This window comes from Anneissia japonica, unplaced genomic scaffold, assembly GCF_011630105.1.
Source record: "Anneissia japonica isolate Jap-2015-1 unplaced genomic scaffold, ASM1163010v1 scaffold1812_len1207588_cov181, whole genome shotgun sequence".
Lineage (NCBI taxonomy): Eukaryota > Metazoa > Echinodermata > Crinoidea > Comatulida > Comatulidae > Anneissia > Anneissia japonica.
Window position 1 is genome coordinate 1078145 of NW_022726379.1, and position 18607 is coordinate 1096751.

At 34.0% G+C, this 18607-nt stretch overlaps 1 protein-coding gene across 1 annotated transcript in view; it reads left to right on the forward strand.

The window, feature by feature from the left end:
* Positions 1-18607, forward strand: part of LOC117113118 (1-phosphatidylinositol 4,5-bisphosphate phosphodiesterase gamma-1-like) — a 78202-nt gene that overhangs the window by 34333 nt on the left and 25262 nt on the right. Inside the window, 9 exon segments of the mRNA XM_033256363.1 lie at positions 7370-7451; positions 10563-10643; positions 11066-11103; positions 12791-12862; positions 13463-13514; positions 15047-15148; positions 15522-15637; positions 16889-16974; positions 17905-18025. Coding sequence (XP_033112254.1) covers positions 7370-7451; positions 10563-10643; positions 11066-11103; positions 12791-12862; positions 13463-13514; positions 15047-15148; positions 15522-15637; positions 16889-16974; positions 17905-18025 — 750 coding nt within the window.

Sequence of the window (18607 nt, forward strand, 5' to 3'; positions counted from 1 at the left end):
TTAACCCTGAGGGACATGCGGAAGACATAGTAAAGTGGTGATTGGGCAATACACCGGGAGACAATCTCATTACTTTTTCGAATATGCATTGTACATGCACATGGGCAGTATTTATTAAGTTGAGGTAGATGGGTTTACTATTTCATTATTAGCAACAATGGCTACAGTAGCGGGAGGTCCAGGGAGGCACTGGACCCCCGTCACTTTATTAGAATCTGTTAAGGTATCAGGACACCCTCACAAGGTACCAGGATCTCTGTTGGTGGCGTAGACCATCATTTCATCGGGATACTGCTTTGTAAATATAATGTGCCATTCCTGGCAGCTCAAGATGCATATTCTTGACATTTGCTTGAATTTCGGGCAGAAGTGGGTGTTGACCCCATTTCAAAGTCCTTAGACCTCTTATTGTGGACCGTGGACCTCTTGTTTGGGACCTGGACCTTTTATCAATAAATCTCTGCAGCCCATGAAATTAGGAAAAAATTAGGTCGGCAAAAATTTGCCGACCTTAAATTCTCCGAGGTTGGCAGCCTTGAAAATGTGTTTACTATCTAGGCCTATATATCATCATCATTTATTTAAGTCAGTTTTCTTCCCTCTTCCAAGGGGTTACTGACTGTCACTCGTTCCATGCAGCTACACCATCTTTCCACTTCTTCCTGTCTTGTGCATCATACTCCTCCAAACCATATATATATAGTATAAACTATGATTTTTCCGAACGCTCGACCTTACATTGTCATCTACAGATTGTGATTTTGTTAATTTCTCTAATAAATCAATACATTGCTGGTGAAAGAATGGTCGTACTTGTATTAATTTAATAGTGTAGTATAATACATATGTTTTACATTAGAAAATCGCCGAATAAATTTTGTTTTAGCGTTCGTTTTATCGTTATTTTTGGCATGGGAAATATCACTTTCGTAAGAAACTAGACGATCGTATCATCACAGGCTGCTTCAAAACTGCCTATGCATGTCTATGCGCATGCCCAGAATGATCTATTAGGGATTTTCCATACATGTACAGTACTTGTCAGTAGTGAAGTCGCGATGCGATCGTGATTGCGTTTAAACGGATGGTAGGATTAGGCCGACAATATGTTGAATTTTGTTGTTTTTAAATAATAACCAACATTTTAAATATGATAAATAATACTGTAAAATGAAATGACTACGCGAGAAAGACAAGACTATTGTACACAAATCGTACGTACTGCATGCCTATTAAAAATAGTTACTGTACAAAAGAAATCTGTTTTATGAACCACCAATTTCCTTGGTTTGACGATGTACATGAAATTTAGTGTCTGCTATAACCTGTTTTTGACTTCCCAAGCAGTTTTTGAAGCAAAGAAATCTAGGCCTATGTCGGCAAAAAATTGCTGTCCTGTTGAAATTCTGGCTCGGCAATATGGTCGGCAATTGCCGATTGCCAACGTGAAATTCGTGGGATGTCTCTGGCACCACCACTGATATGCAATGTGATGCACATTACCAACGGCTTGAATGTCTCTTTCAAAAGAACGTGGGCTGTAAAATGTTTTTAGTAGAACAGCTTAATGGAATGAGGGTCACAGAGAAGTCAATAATACCATGGTGCATATTTAATTCTTTATTTGTCCTCATTTTAATTGGAAACCAGAAATTTTGGCTGGCAGTGCAGAACCACCTGACTTAAATACAACATTTAACGGACTGCTACATGTCCTTAACCCACCTACAGTAATTCTCAATATATGGGGGTAATTCAAGGAGCCAAGCGATTAAAAATATATGCTGGCTGTTCTCAACTACAATACTGTATACTGCTTGTCTTCAATGTAGAAATATATCATGGCTATCACTAAAGTGGATTTCCTTAATTCATCATTGGTTGTTTACATGTATGTACAGAGAGAAGGTATCAACAGCATTATGATCTTTATGAATGATAATAATATTTCATAGCAGTAATAAAGTTGCTCTGGTTTTTTTAATCATTATCATAGTCATCATTAATAGCATCATCATCATAACATCATAATTATCATTAATCATAATTTATCATCATATCACATGTACCAGCATACTCATCAAAATATAGTGATCTCATTATCAATGACATCAGACCTTGACATTACTTTCTCTTTGCATTACAATATGATTATGTTATATATCTATACGTAGATTCTAGGCATCTGATTGGTTAAGAAGCGGGCAATAGAAAGAACTATTTCCTTGAAAAAGTACTATTCCCCTGAAAAATAGTACTTTTTTGCCTTTTCGCTTGGTGCAAACTCTAGGCCTCACCATCGCGCTGACGGTAGAGAGGAATGTGACCTCTACAACAAAAGAGATTGGCCCTTGACCGCGCCACGGATCGCACGTAGACGATAAACAATAATTATGGAGGCTGTCAGTTCAAGCTCCTGGATGAAGGACTAGCTTATAGTAGGCCCATACTTCTTGATAAAGCCAATCAAAAACACCAAAAGACAAATTAAGAGTATGTCTTGTCAATATTCGACAAATATTGCAAGACAATGAGTGCTGTTGAATTTGAGGAAATGTGCAAAGAAGAGCTAGACTCACTCTTTGATCACCTAGGCCCTAGTTAGTACGCCTAGGCTACCTAGGCTAGGAAGTAAGTACTTTTTTTAGGCCTCATAGAATCTATGTATGAATTACATATATAAAACAAATATTGACTGCTCTAAATTCGGGGAACGGTGAAATCTATTGTCCCTCGGTGATGTGGAGATCGTAGCCTATATTCCCGGCTCGGGAAGATAGGCTACAATCTCCACATCACCGAGGGGAAATAGATTTCACCATTCCCCACATGAGCAGTCAATATTTGTATATTATATTAACATAACATCTTTTATTGACATGGTGCTATTGGACAACTCCACATCATTGCTTTATTGTCATGAAGAACTTTCTTTTGACCAATTCAGATATTGGATATACTCCTGCTGACCTACCAAATGCAATTGTGAACGGTAGCATGAGTCCAACTATCCTAAGCCAGTGCTTTGTGTCTGTTTTCCATTAGGCAAATTTATTCTCACGAATCAAAAGCGTTGGTTTGCTTCCTGAGCTCCAATTGGTTGCTCATTTTTTCGCTTTGCAAAATGTAGAAACAGTTTGAACTACTGATTTCGCTAAAGCGAAAAACAATTTGCGCAAATATATTTGCGTAGTCGAAAACAGGCTTTACAAATAGGATTGATTGAATTATTATAAATTCAAATAATTTGAATTGTTCACACTATAGGATGATGATGTCATTTTTTAGTTCGTTTTTAAAAAAGTTTATGTAGATTATTATTTAAGGTATGGTTTTTCGTATTTTGTTATGAATCCTATTATAACAGAATGCATCGACAGTAGTGCCCTTGTCATTGAATTTGCATCTGGTTCAAGTGGTTGGTAAGAATCACAGGTGCTGACAGTGCAACTGACTCACACTTAGTCACCTTTGAGGCACTACAGTTTAAAAGTATGTTGGATGAGATACATGAAGCATGTTTCTACTGGTGGGCAGTTAACATGTCATATGGAGTACACTGGGACAGCGTCGCATGACGCAGCCGAACATGATTATCTGACGTGTAAGATCCGCATGCGTTAAATGCAGACACGATGGATCTGCACTGAGGACAGTCACATTGTAGAATATTTAGAATGTTGTCTCATGACGACATAAAAACGCATGTTCCAGATGATAAATTGCGTCGGTCTATGTTGTGCAACGCTGTCTGATTTGGCCTTCAGTATGAAAGTCGTGCCACTAGTAGAAACAAACTAAAGCGATCACAAAAAGGATTGTCAACCCATACATGAGAACCGTCATTCATGTTATGCAATAGCATTGCACTCTATACACAATTGGAAATTATATAGTAAACAAAGTTTAAAAGTTGTGAAATAGTCTTTTTTTTTGTAAAATAATTGAATTTAAGAGAAAAAAAAAACAAAATTAAAACTAAAGGATTCTTGGCAAGATATGAAAAAGTCACAAAAATTATGTAAAAATATAATTGTTACATTTGAATAAAACTCAGAAATAAAATTACTTCAGATTTTTTAAATTTACAAAGGTACACAGATGCAAAACTGAGATGGAGGGGCAAAGCCTTCATATTGAAGTTAGCTCATAATTAAGGAGAAGATGAAGATCCATAAAAAAAAAAAAATTTTTAAAAATCCATAAATAGTATACAAGTCAATTTTAGTGTCACTGCAATTTTGAAATATATATATATATATATATATATATATATACTAATATCTATTTTTAAGTTGAACGTTTTTATGTTACTTCAAAATGAGCAAGTTTATTTACAAAAATATTTTTTTAAATATATTTTGGTATTTTGCAAAAGACAGTACTACAGTATACATCTTTAATATTATTAAGGCCTTTTAAGTGGTGAGAATTTTTTTCATTCTAAAGGAAAACAATTAATTTGTGAAATATACAACATCAAGCAATAGTGAATTTTTTTTTTTTTTTTTAAGTTCTTTACTTCATCATAGATGGAAATCTGATATTATTAGTCTAAAGTCTATCATCAGCTCAACATTAAATTGCATTAACTGTTGCCAATATGAATAATGTTGGCTTTGTTATTGAAGATAATATCAATCTGTACCGTCATGGTAATGATTTTATGATTGAGTTTTAATGTCATTGTCATGGTCGCATACTTTCGTTGACCCTCACAGGTAGTCTAGGTAGTGTAGTCTATATTATTGTTGAACTGATAGTCAAACTTGGACGGCTGTCAACAGTAGATTTATTTGCTAATCCCACTGCAACATTCCTCAATAATTCAAAGTTTATTTTTTCCAATTGTGTTGTCACTCAAAGCAGTTAGCATGCTGCATATTTCTAAGAGATTATCTAATATTTTTCATGAGCATAAAAAGTTTCTATAAATTGTTACAAGCCAGTTAGCCAATCAGAAGAGAGGAGACCTGGGAGTCTGCATACTGTACCTTATTATAATGAAGTCATTCTTAACTCTTCTGAAAGTGATTGTTGTTGTGAGTTCTGTTGAAATTTTAAGTGAGTATTATTTATAGACTGAACCATTTACAGTGATTATTATCCCTCGTCAAATGTCATAGCTTGGGACTTCTTAAGTATCATCTGCTACAAATGCAACTATTGGAATAATAGGACATACAGCAATTATGATGATCTTTTTACAGCAAAAAGGGAAGCCACTATACTGTAGCAATCTCCATGTAAACACTGTTGTGCCGGTCCATTGTTTACAATCAACACCAGTAGTTGGGTAGTCAACACTTTTTTGTTTTATTCAAACAAGATAAAGTATTTCTAAATTTATTTGAAATATATTCCATTTGCTGTGTTAATGTTTGCATAAAATGTCATAGATCACACTGAAAATATATAGTATGTTGGAAACATCCTCATGAGGAGAATGAACCCTTTTATGATATATCTCAACCACTGACTGATTCTCTCCAGAGAATGCTACCATGCATTAAAGATTGCAATTTATTCCTTATTAATTTCAACTGGCTAATACTGTATCTATCCATCAGCCTCTCACCATATCCTTCATTAACATTATAGCAATAGTAATAATGATAGAGGTTCTACGCCTTCTGCAAGTTATGGGAGTCTCTATGAAATCAGAACTTTAACAAATGGTTATGTGAATCAATTTATTGGTTTTAAATAATTAAAAAAAAAAATTTGGTTTAGTATTCAATTTGTTTCATTCTGATTATTGTTTAAAATATTTAAAAAAATTTTTTTATTCATTCCTATGTACTGTAGAAGTGTGATGTCCGTATTCAAGATGATTTAATTAATGCTATTATTATCATGTTGTTTTATCATCTGATAATAATAGCATTAATTAAATATATCATCCTGAATACTAATGCCAATATTCAGGATGATTTAATTAATACTCTTATTGTCATCTGATATAAAGTATTTAATTCAATTTATTCTATTTGATCAAATAGTTAAGAAAGTTAGATAAGTGTTTCAGTATGAATCACACCAAGGATAAACCCAGGAAGTCTGAAGACTTTGTTTTGGGATCCTTCTGGTGGTGAACTGGGCACCGGGAGACAATCCCCTACTCTTTTCCTGAACAGTGTACTGCGTTTTTTAACGTGCACACGGGCCACATTACCAACGGCTTAAACGTCTAATTCGAAAGACGGTACTCTATTGTAACTTGTATTTCAGCCCTCCAGCTAAAACACAAGGAGAGGCAGCGATGGGAATTGAACCAGGGACCTGAAGATCTCCACGGTTCAGCGCACACACACAGATTAGCCGACTGAGCTAAGTTGCCTCTCAATTAAGCCTTATCTATTGAGTTAAAAACCAGGGTCTGTTCATTTGGGGTAAAGCAGGATATTTGTTAAACTGTTTACTCATCAGTGATGTTATCTATTTGGGGGTATTTTGTATTGGGCTGGGCGGAAAATATCAGGAAAGGGAATAAGGACAGAATTGAGAGGGTGCTGGTAGGGCGGGGAAAGTAATTGGTTCGTGTGTGCAGACACTTGGCTCATTCTACCACAAATGGCTTGCAAAGGTGTTTCAGGTAGAATGAGGACGGTGAACGCGCACACTGACCGTTACAAGTACTCGTTCTACCAAGCTGAGATACTAGATTACAATCTTAAATATTTAAGATAATTTTATAGGCATATTTTATTGTACTGGCAGTCATGAGCTCATGTTATTTCCATTCGTCTGACAATAAAGAAATTTGTATCATGTATCTTGTATTTGCTTGCACTTTTACCTTGATTCATGCTTAGCATTAGTAATCCAAGGCTATATATCTTTAAGCCTTTATTTCTTTTCCCTCTGGACATCATTCTTGTTATAGCACTAGTAAGCTTAATAGATATCATTTACAACACCTTTGAATGGAGGATGGTATATTGTAAACAGGCTTTGGTGAAACATTGGAGCCAAGCAGTCGAAACTGACCTTTTTTTACCATAAGATATCGTTATTTAAGCATAGATTAACATTAATGTTTTTAATGCAAGTCTTTTATATACTGTGTAGGGCATCTTGCCAAGGCCTCTTGTGCTCCACATTATTACTCCGGTTATCGGATCAAACACTAAGGAACACATACTTGGTTCCCAGAGGGAGTACCTCATGACGCTGTAGGTATTAATTTGCACATCACCCTGGGACATAAAAAAAGAGTGGTGACCTTCTACTCGAAACCCTGATTTTTACTGTATAAATTGAAAGCTTTCATTTGCTGTACATTTCTCCACTGTCTTCATTATCAATGTTCACCTTTTGTATTGTATCATTGAAATTAAACAAAGTGCAATTTTGTTTATGTTTGCAGAGTTTCACTGAAAGATCTGAAGTCATTCCTTCCAAAAATCAACCTAAAAATGAGCACCAACAAATTGAAAGAGTGTTTTAATGTGAGTACAACATACTGCTGTCAGCATTTGTAAAGATTATTGCGTACGTACAAAAATGAATACGAAACGGTTAAGTAAAGATAGGAATTAAGTAGATAGGAATTAAGTCAATAAACATCATCATTGTGCTAAGTTGAGTTGAGTACAGTAAAACGTCCATTTTACGAACGTTGATTTTATGAATAGTTGATTTTACGAATAGTCGACTTTACGAATGGTCTTTGCCACTGATGACGTCATCATCGACCAGTTGTTACTGTAAAAAAAAGCCTGATTGTGCACATTTTACAAAGTAATAATTTATATTTTTGTTAAAAAAATCAAGTTTGTTGTATTTATTTATTAATAGTTTGATCTTTTCTTCCATTTCTGGTATAATAATCATTATATTAATGTAATAAACCTACCCAGAACAACGAACTACCAACGCAAGTGTTGTCGGATTGAGCGCACATGTTTACGATGACGAATGAAAGTGTTGGGGTCAGCAAATTATTGACATCATTAAACATGATCGTGAAATACATGTCTTAAATAAAACAAAAAGACTAACTCTGTATTCTTGAAAATGATCAAATAGATCGAAACGTTGAATCTCAAAAATTGTCTCTCTCTTTTCGGAGTTACTGTCATTTTGTTTTATTTAAGACTAATTGGTGGATCCTCTGATATTTGGAAATGCATATCAACAACACAATTCGGCGATCTAACAAATAGAAAGAACATGATAAATAGAAAGAACATGATAGAAGGGCCATAAAGCATACAGATGTTTGAATGAAAGTTAAAATAATATTTTGTTAAGTGGGAGAATACCAGCGATTAGCATAATTTGGTTTTTTATGGAAGGTAAATTCAGCTAGGCTCTAGCGTGTTAGGCCACGCACTGTCGGTTCGTGCGTATAGGTGCTCAATGGCAGGGGATAACTAGGCCTAGGTATTAGAAACTGACACTGATCTAGTTTCAATTTACGAACACCCATTGGTACCAAGGGGTATATAAAATGGACGTCTAACTGTATCATAACTACTGTAGAAAAGCTCTCAGTGGTCACATTCTTCCAAAATAACAGGTGCTGAAATGAATCAGAGCAGCGGGGTATTCCCCTAATCTACTAAAAGATGCACTCAGTTATTTAAGTACACTGAATCTCTGGTTTTGAGTACTTATTTTAGAAGATTTAGTTCTATCAACTGAACTATAGGTAAGGAATTTTTTCAGATACACCAAATTGCTTGATGATAAGCAAATTTACATGTTAACAATGTTATGATGCAATTTTGTATATTTTAGTTTTATTTTATATTTACCGTATTTATTCAAATAAAGCTCCGCTTTGAATAAACACCCTTCTTGAATAAACGTCCACCTCTAGAGCTTAATTTGGAATAAATGCCTAACTCGAATAACTGCCCCGGGTATTTTTTTTTTTCCTCAAATCAATGCCACCATCAGTAATTCTTTATGATCATGCAATAACACATTTTGACAGTAATTATAAATAATTAGATAAACGTCTCCACCGATTAAACGCCCTCTAAAAATCCTTTTCAACGATAATAGCCTCGGGGTGTTATTCAAATAAATACGGTATTTATTTTGCTTCCTTTCATTTTGACAAGAATATGTAGACAAATTAAATGTTACTATTTATTTAAATTAGAAGAATGTACAATTTAACAATACATTAAAATCAAAGAAAATATTACAATGTGCCAAAAATATAAACAAAGAATTGGAACAAAATTAAGATTTGGACAGAGCTGTCATGAAAAATACAATAATATTGAACTCTGCTGATGCCTTGAAACTCGAGTTCAATAAATCAACTGCAAGTCGGTCACAAGTGCAAACTCATGAACATTACTAAAGTTGACACTATATTTCATGGAATTTAAGTAGAAGAAGTGGAGTTGTGATCTCCCAAGCATAGATTCAGCGCCGTATACCGTGTGTAGACACATCACATGTCATATGCATTTTTCATATACTCTTTTGTAAGTCAACACCTGCAATTTACAACTACAAGTTTGAATCATTTAAGCAAACAAGTTGTAAAGATAAATAGAAGTAGAATACTACTTTACTAGAACACTCTATAAAAATTTAGTAATATACTAAACATGTTTCAACGTGAAGAACTGTAGTGACTTCTACCTCCAGAAGGAAGTGTAATTCACTTATTTACTGAAATAAAAACATGTACTTGTTTTACTATACCGCCAAAAATATAACCGTAAGTCTGCATTAGTCATTTTGATTTGTGAGGGTAAAATTACGCAATTTGCATACAGTTCATGGAAACAGGGCTGTGGCAGTTCATTTTTGTTTCGCTCATTTTTTCCCGGGCGTACATGTAAATTTGGCATGCACTGGGTAAGAAGATAAACTACCACACCACTTAACAGGTGGAATTCATCCGCGAAATGTTGTTATTACTTAATGTTTATGCGGTACAGTAAATATCTTTCATATAAAGTACACTTATCTATTTCGGATAAAATTTCTGAAGGTTCCTATTCTTCTGGTCAGTAGTGGATACACAACCAATCCCGAACAATGTGTAAACTCCTCCATCTTCTGTGGTGTATTATATTCCTAGTTGTGCAGTAAATACAGCAATAACAAATTTTGTTTCAGATAGTTCAATGTCTACCCATTATATTCTTAGTTGGAGAGACAAACATAGAAAGGTGTCTTGTTCCAAGATGGAAGCATGTACCGGTAGCCTCCTCGATGGATGCTATTGGAACCCAGCATACTGTTACCGAGGTACCTGCGTGTACACGATAGCGATGGTAATACCATCTCAAAATGCCTTTCACATTCGCACTTGGTCATCAATTTTTTTTATTGTACTTTTTTAGTTGTTTAAAAGCGATGTGGGGTTTTTATTGTGGAAGGCGCTGTAAAAATGCATGACCATTTGTCAAGCATTTTAAGTATCATTGATTTCATGCTCATGGTCAAAAAGGTGCTGCATGCTTATCTTAAAAAGTGGAAAGAATAGTTCATAAAGGGAGTATAAATCTCTTAAGTATAAAACAATAGTGCAAATTATGCTTACATCACAATTTAAAAAAATAATTTTTTTCTTTTAATTGATATAGAATGTTGATCACTGGAGGAAAGGTGAGCTTGGCTTTGAGCAGTTTACTGAACTTTATCACAATTTGATTGACCAACCAGAAGTAAGTAAACCTCAGATAATGTCGCTTTGTGCCATATTCTACATTTTTTTTTATATCCATTGTTCTCTATTGTTCACTGGTTATTTGAAGTGCCTATGTTTTTTTAAAAGAGCATGTTCTTGTTATACAGAGTGCTTCAGTGGTACTCTAGTGGAACATCAAGGGCCATAAACTAAAGCGACTAAAGTGATCAGTTTCAGTGGCTGAATCATTAGCGTTCTATAATTTGGTGTTATTTAACAGTACTCATCATATCCAAAGGATTATACCAACTTGGTTTCAGCTCTTGTTGCAGTAAATACGTTTCTCAAAAAATATTTATCATTCATGATAAGATGTTCAACAATTTCTATTGTGTGTTTTCGTAATTCAACTGAATTTTGAAATGCTTTCAATTGTTGTTTGTCCCAATTTAATTTCAGATTTCTGAACGTCTCAATGATTTATATACAGATGGAGGGTATGTAGCAGTGTTACTAATAACTAATTGTGTTCATTTAGACAAGCAATTTTAAGCAGACAGATCCAATAGTACACCTTTTAAACAAGATGGTATATAATAATAATTTCAATTCTGTCCACACTACATGAAAAACCAGATCGGCAGATCTGCGCTTGCAGTTACCATAAAATGTTATAGAAGCCTCTACTGAAAAAGCGCTATACGGAAAATGAAGTTTGTGCTAAATGCAGCTTTTGCATTAGGGAGATCTCTTATCTTGAATTAAAATGTTGCAGTGCATAATTAAGAGTAAAATGTGCCTTAACTTTTGCATCATCAAGAAATTAATAAATGATTTCCCATAATGTTATTAACATCTCAAATAGGCAACACATGTATCGTTTTAACACTCCAGTAATTTGTAATTATCACCGCACATAAGCTTCTGAAAATTGGCTGCACCGTCCAATTGGTCTCTACTGTAGTTTGTACACACATGATTTGGAAGCTAATGTTTCCATGTTTTCAATATAGTTTAAAATAAGTTTAACTTTTGAACAAAAAAAATGTTATATTTAGTTGTTAATTTGTAGCTAGTGTTAAAAGAACTTTTAAAAGTGTTCTACCACTCAGTTCTTGTTGAGCCTTAACAGAAATTGAATGTTGTAATTTGGTTACTTGTTACTTGTTTTGTTAGCCATCCTCTGTCTTGAAGACATCAGGCTGATAATGACTGATATTAGTTGACATATACACTGCCTCTTTCAGAGACAGCAAATTCTGTGCAATAATGCTTTGTTTATATATTTTTGTGGTACATGGCAAATTGTCATTCATAAACATGGTATTCAAATTTCCATTCCTGTAATAGGTTTTATGGTACATTGTGTTCAACCAAATTTGTATTCTTCCATGCTTTTCAACATTAGATGGCACTACAGGAAGTGTAGTGCTATTTAGGATATGAAATTATACAAACATCCCCAAATGAGAAGGTGATACAGTAGCCTTCTAGGGAATGGGACATTAAAATATCAACTAGAGCTGTCCATCCTATAAATGCACTTTACCTATTGAAACACATTGTAAATATGTATATTAACTGAAGGACATCAGTGGACCTATCTGCAAAGCTCCACCTTTCAGATGTTGTTGCTAAGGTGAAGACAGGTGTTTGTGGGGTACATGTGAATTTCTAGCCCTGTTCTGATTAGCCAACTGTTAAGATTGATTGATATACCGAAAGGTCCATTCTATGTGACTTTAAATTATTAATACCCATAGTACCCAAATATATATATAGCGCCAATTCCAACGAATTATCAAAGGCGCCTGGTCACTGGATGGCATACGTTGGCAAACCAGCACAAAGTGCAACCTTCTCTGCTCCTTGGGGAGTATACCTAGTTATAACTACATTCAATTCCACTACATCCTACCAGGTACCCATTTATACTCCTGGATAGAGAGAGATAAATGGAGATAAAAGTGCCTTGCCCAAGGACACAAGCGACTTGCACAGCGAGAGTTTCGAACCCCTGACCTCAAGGTTGGGAGTCCAAGCCACAACTGATGCGCCAACCGCTTCTACATATTAGTCTTAATGGTAATACGCTTGTATAGCACGTCATGCAAAAGAGCCCCTGTGCTTGGTGATATAGCTTTTTTTGCTTCAAATTATAACATCATCTTCTTCTGAATTTAGCTCCAAGTACAAAAAGAAGATTTCAGGCCGACTTGCTTCCACAGATGGAGTCTCAACCAAAACAAACAAGAAGTAAATAATGAACTATGTATAAATCATATGAGAACCAACAAAAAATTTTAATTGGTGAAAGCAAATTTTGATTTTTAAAATTGGTGCCAATGTTTATATGGCCTGTACATTATCCAGTCTTCTTTTAAATGGCTTCTAGTATTTTCCTTATTCTTAGTGTATTTGTTGGGCTGGTTTTATGGTTACTGCTGTCTCTATGATTAGATTTGCTTTTCTCTGTGCTTTTATCCTCTACTTGTTAGATGAGCTCATGCCCTTTTTAAGATATCTGTTTTGGCCTTGCTTCTGTTGCATTCTTTAACAAACCGCTTGTAATGATTGCAGTTCCGCTATGCATTTTTCACTTCCATTTGTTGACTTTGGTAAAGGTGATGGTTTAGGTGCTGTTGTGTCTGTTTCAGGTTCTCTCCATTGGACTTGCACACAACTAATTTAGATTTATTTATATATTAATTTTAGTTAGTGAACAATTCTGTAGTGTGACCAAAATTGTACAGTACACTAATCTTTACACTATATAGAGTACTAGTTATTTCTTCATTGTACGTGATTTGAATATTTAGGTTGTTTAAACAAGTTATGGGTTCTTTCTTTTTGCAGGAAGCGAGTAACTGTTCCAGAGTTTATAAAGTTTCTTGCAATGGAGCAAAAGGTATGTATAGAGACTACTGCATTATGCACTGTATAAATCCATTGATTGATTGATTGATTGATTGATTGATTGATTGATGTCACAGTTGATTATCTTGGATATGCTCTATTTATTAAATATCTTGATACTGTTATTAATGTTACATAATTGTTTGTTTTACTGGTATTATTTAATTGAATTTTAGCTTGACTGTTTGAGTGATTGATTTCTGGTTTTAGGAGAAATACAATACACATAGAATATTGTTATTAATGACAATAATGATGATACTGATAATTTTTTTTGTCCAAAAGAAAATTAATCTGCAGAAAACATTGCACTTCCTAATTGATATAAATAGACAAGAACCACTGTACTTTGAGTTAACACATTGAGTTTGAAGTTGAAATTTGAGATAATTGGTTTATGCCAAGGTAGAAGCGCAGTTTATTCTGGAAGGTGGGAGCTTGCATTTCCTTAGATACAGTTAAAAAAAAACAGTCACCAACCAATCAGTTAATCAGTCGATCATATACCTTATTGCAATTTGAATTAAAAAACTTGAAGTTTATAGACAAATGTAATACAGAAGTTATTTACTAGATAAATCCTAAAATCATCAAATTGGAAGACAAAAGAGATACTGAGTAAAATTAAGTTAAAAAATAAAAAAAGAGAGGGTGAAAAATAATCAAGTTAGCAAACAAGTAACCAAATAATATTTTACTACTACTACTACTACTACTACTACATAATAATAATAATAATAATAATAATAATAATAATAATAATAATAATAATAATAATAATAATAATAATAATAATAATTATTATTATTATTATATTATTTTACCACACATTGTAACTTTAATAAAATAATATTATTTTACCACATATTGTAACTTTAGTAAAATAAAACTATAATATAATATTTTTTGTTGCACATCACATATCATCATTCGCACAACTTAAAAGTTGAATTAGGTTGACATAACAATCAAGAGTTATATAATGATTTTTTCAATGCTAGCGAAAATATTAAACTTAATATATTTTGGGTTGTGCATCCTTATTCCTTAACAGAGAAAGTGAAGTTATTTTTGATAAAAAAAAGGTATGTTAAACGAGCCGGGAAAGTATGTAATTGACTATTAAATACTATTAATTAATTCCCATTTTGCTTTATCTTTGTTTTAAATATTAAATTTTTTCAGTTCTTTTCTGCATTGCTGTATTGTGTTCTTTTTTTGTTTATATCCAGAAATACAAAATTTTTGTTAGGTTATGTCCTGTACTTCTCTAATATGTTGTTGCTAGTTAAGTCACATTTTAAATAATATATTTTCGGTAGGCCTTCATCATGTACGTAATACAGATGTTTATTTATTTTAACTCTGCTAATAACTCATTTTGTATTGTATTTGTATTCTGTTTTGATTTGTTTTTGTGAACGCACCAATTTTTATTGAGTCCCACCATTTTGAAAGTGTATGTTCGAATAAATAAATAAATCATTAACTGCAAGCAAGTCATGATTTTTTTATATTTCTCAGGATGCATTGGCAAATCATCCATCTGATGTACGCAAACACATGTGGTCTTTCCTTGACAGTCCGAGCAGGATGTCGCAAGATCCATACTTTACTATGGGTGAGGTAGGTAACACGTATGTGTGCATCAGGGGTGGTACCAGGATTTCCCCAATAGGGGTCCGATGCCCTCGATGGGGGGACTTCCCGACGAAAACGTAAGTAGGCATGGTAGGGTCAAAATCGATCCAGGGGCCCTATCACCCGTAAACTATTACAATTTACAGGTTTTAAAAGTTTTGATCTTATTTTTGTTAATGTTTGTTCTTTTTCCTTTATAGATCCCTTGGTATTGTTTTCGTGGAGGGGGTTTTGTTGTATTTTTCTTTATCCTAAAATATAATAAAATAAAAATAAAACTGTAATGCATAACACCTTAATTTATATTTAGATGCAGTGCAACTGGTTTAATTCTCAAATCTCTTTTCTTTACGTTTAGTTTCTTGACTACTTATACTCCAACTCTAATAGCATATGGGATGCACGACATGACCAAATCACCGACAACATGGATCAACCTATGTGCCATTACTGGATTGCATCATCTCACAACACGTATGTTTAAGTTTTATTTGATAATTTTTTTTATGTAGGTGGTTGTCGATGTGGGTGTGTCTCTAAGTGCCTTAAACCCATTTCACATAAGAGAAAAAAATGTTTAAGAGAATGCATACTAAATGTTACTCAGATTTCTGAGATATTCCTGCAAGGATTACTGAGTTTTCGCAAGCTTACGAAAACGTTAATGAATATGTTTACGTCATCAATTTTCTAGACTCCCCTTCCCCTACCGTAGCATGTCTGTTACAACGTAGCCAATTCATGCCTTTTGCATGAATCAAGGATCCTATTCTGCTCGTACAGCATATTTCCAAGAATGTTTGAGTCACGAATGACGATCATGATGATGACGTATTTGTATTCGTTATCGTTTTCGTATGATTGCGAAACCTCCCTAATATTGAGGTTATTTGGTGCAATTCATATGCAGACAGTGAAGATATGCACAACTTCACAGTAAAAGAAAAGTGGAGTTATTATGATTGAGTTAGAGTGGAGTTGTATCCCTTAGCGGCTAAGATACTTGCTTTCTAATACCAGGGTCCTGGGTTCAATTTCCGTGACAACAGGACTCTTTCTCACTACTGAAAACATTTCCCTAAGCCTCTATAATAAGGAGCTAAGGAGACATTTTTATAAGCGTTGTCTGTCTTGTAATTGGTGAGTTATTTACTGATGGATGCGAATGAAATAATTTTAAAAAAAAGGGCTCCACCCTGTACATCCATTTAAAATATCTCAGTAGAGAGAGCCAGACTATCAAATTTTACTTGACAAAAACATGTGACATACCTAAATATGGTGATGATGACATCATAACATGACCATATATAGGCACATCATGACTAAATATGGACATGCAACAGTTTTTGTCAAAAAAACTGGCTGCCATTTATCTTTTCGATAATTACACAAGAATGAGATGCATGCTAATCATATACAAATTTAACTTGATGCTTGCTAAAATCACACTAGCATGCATCCTGTGCAATGTTCCAGCCCTATTCTTTTAAAAATTATTTGAATGCACCAGCATTTATTGGTGCATATAGTATAGTATTACTGTCTACTTCAAAACGTTTATTTTGTTTTAATTTTAATCATACATTTTCAGGTCGCTCATCGTAAACTTGGCTATTGGATTTGCTGATCCATATCCCACAAAAACAGAATGTAATTAGTGGGTTTGCCTTAATATATTCCATTAGAAATTTAAATGGCATTATAATATTTTTCTTTATGTAGATATTTAACAGGAGATCAATTCTCAAGTGAGTCTACTTGTGAAGCCTATGTCAGATGTCTAAGGATGGGCTGTAGGTGTTTGGAGTGTAAGTTGATTCCTTTATGTTTTTCATTAAATATTTAATCAGTTTACAGGCTTGCCTTCTTGATTTCGGCATTTGTTATTTAAAAAACGAGTGAAAATAAAGCTTTGATTTGAGATAAAAAATAGTATAAATCGGAATAGTTGAGTCCTTTCCAGTCTGTTCCACTACCATAATAAAGACTGCAGACACTTTCATAAGCAATTATTTACCACCAGGAAGTAGCCTATTCTAGTCAGAAAATAAAATCCCCCAAAAGACGAACAATAAAACACAACCACAATCCATCACATTGTTATAATTGGCAAAAGGTTAGCGAGTCATAGTACACATTACACAGTACATGATAAACATTGCACACTTTGGCAAATATTCAAAAATGATGTTGTATAGGCGGTATGACATAATAAACCCAATTGAGAACTTTGTGAAATTAATTGGTCAAAATTGAATATGAAAAAAATTAAAGCAAAACAACATTAACATCAGTCAGTTGGTTGTAATTTTTCTTGTTAAATAGGCTAATTCATCAAGAATTTAAATTGCTGTAATTTTCAGTGTTCTCTGATATTGGAGCTAACAGTATTTTGTTTGGCTTCTGACACCTTTTTTTTTTGTATGTATATTGTGATAAGCCGCCACATCATTCTTATTATTTAAATTATTATTCATTTGTTAAATACTTCCAACTAGGGCTGAAAATAGTGTAAACTACTTCACAGCCCATCAACAGTGTAAGCTGAGGTATCTATGCATGGCCACTAAAGAATGGTTAGCGCATGGGTTCGAACTCCTGATCTCGAGGCTCAGAACCTCAATGGAAAACGCTGCACCAAACTGCCTTCCCAAGCTATAGGCCAAGGCCAGAGGGTCCATCTACTTCCCTATATGTGTATGAGAAAAACATATGATTAATACGTGTATGTTTTTTAGTGGATTGTTGGGACGGACCTGATGGGCTACCCATTGTATATCATGGTCATACACTCACTACCAAGATACGTTTCCTGGATGTACTTAATGCGATCAAGGAACATGCTTGGATCGTTTCAGAGTAAGTTGTTGGTAATTTATCACTTAAGATACAAAGAAAATTAATAGGCAGCACTCTGAGACTAACTTATATGTTATTATTTAACACAAGCTTTCACTGGCAGTCAATGCCAGCTTGATCAGGTGTGTGAAGTAAAAAATTGAAAACAAAATAGAAAAGAGCTTATGCATACATAATTAGCAATAGTCTTACAATTAACCAATTAGCAGTCGGATACAATACAATAATCAGAGATAACAAGTGTAATCAAGCAACTTACTATTCTACTAATTAGTAGAGCTAGGCAGATAAACTATCTGTGCAGTCATGGAGTTAAATATGAACAATGGAGTCAGAAACAAACTAAATCTTATAGTGGCTGAGAAAGCCTAGATCTATATTGAGGCCACTATTAATGCTATCAAATTTATGAATGAATGTTTGTTCGGCAATTAATCTATCATTTCTGTTTTTAAAGCAATTACTAAGGAGCACAGCTACTTTAAAGTGTGTAATATTATGTCCTGGTGAATTAAAATGAACTGCAATAGGCCTATCTTTGTTGTTGTGATGAATGTCAAATTTATGACCATTCATCCGTTG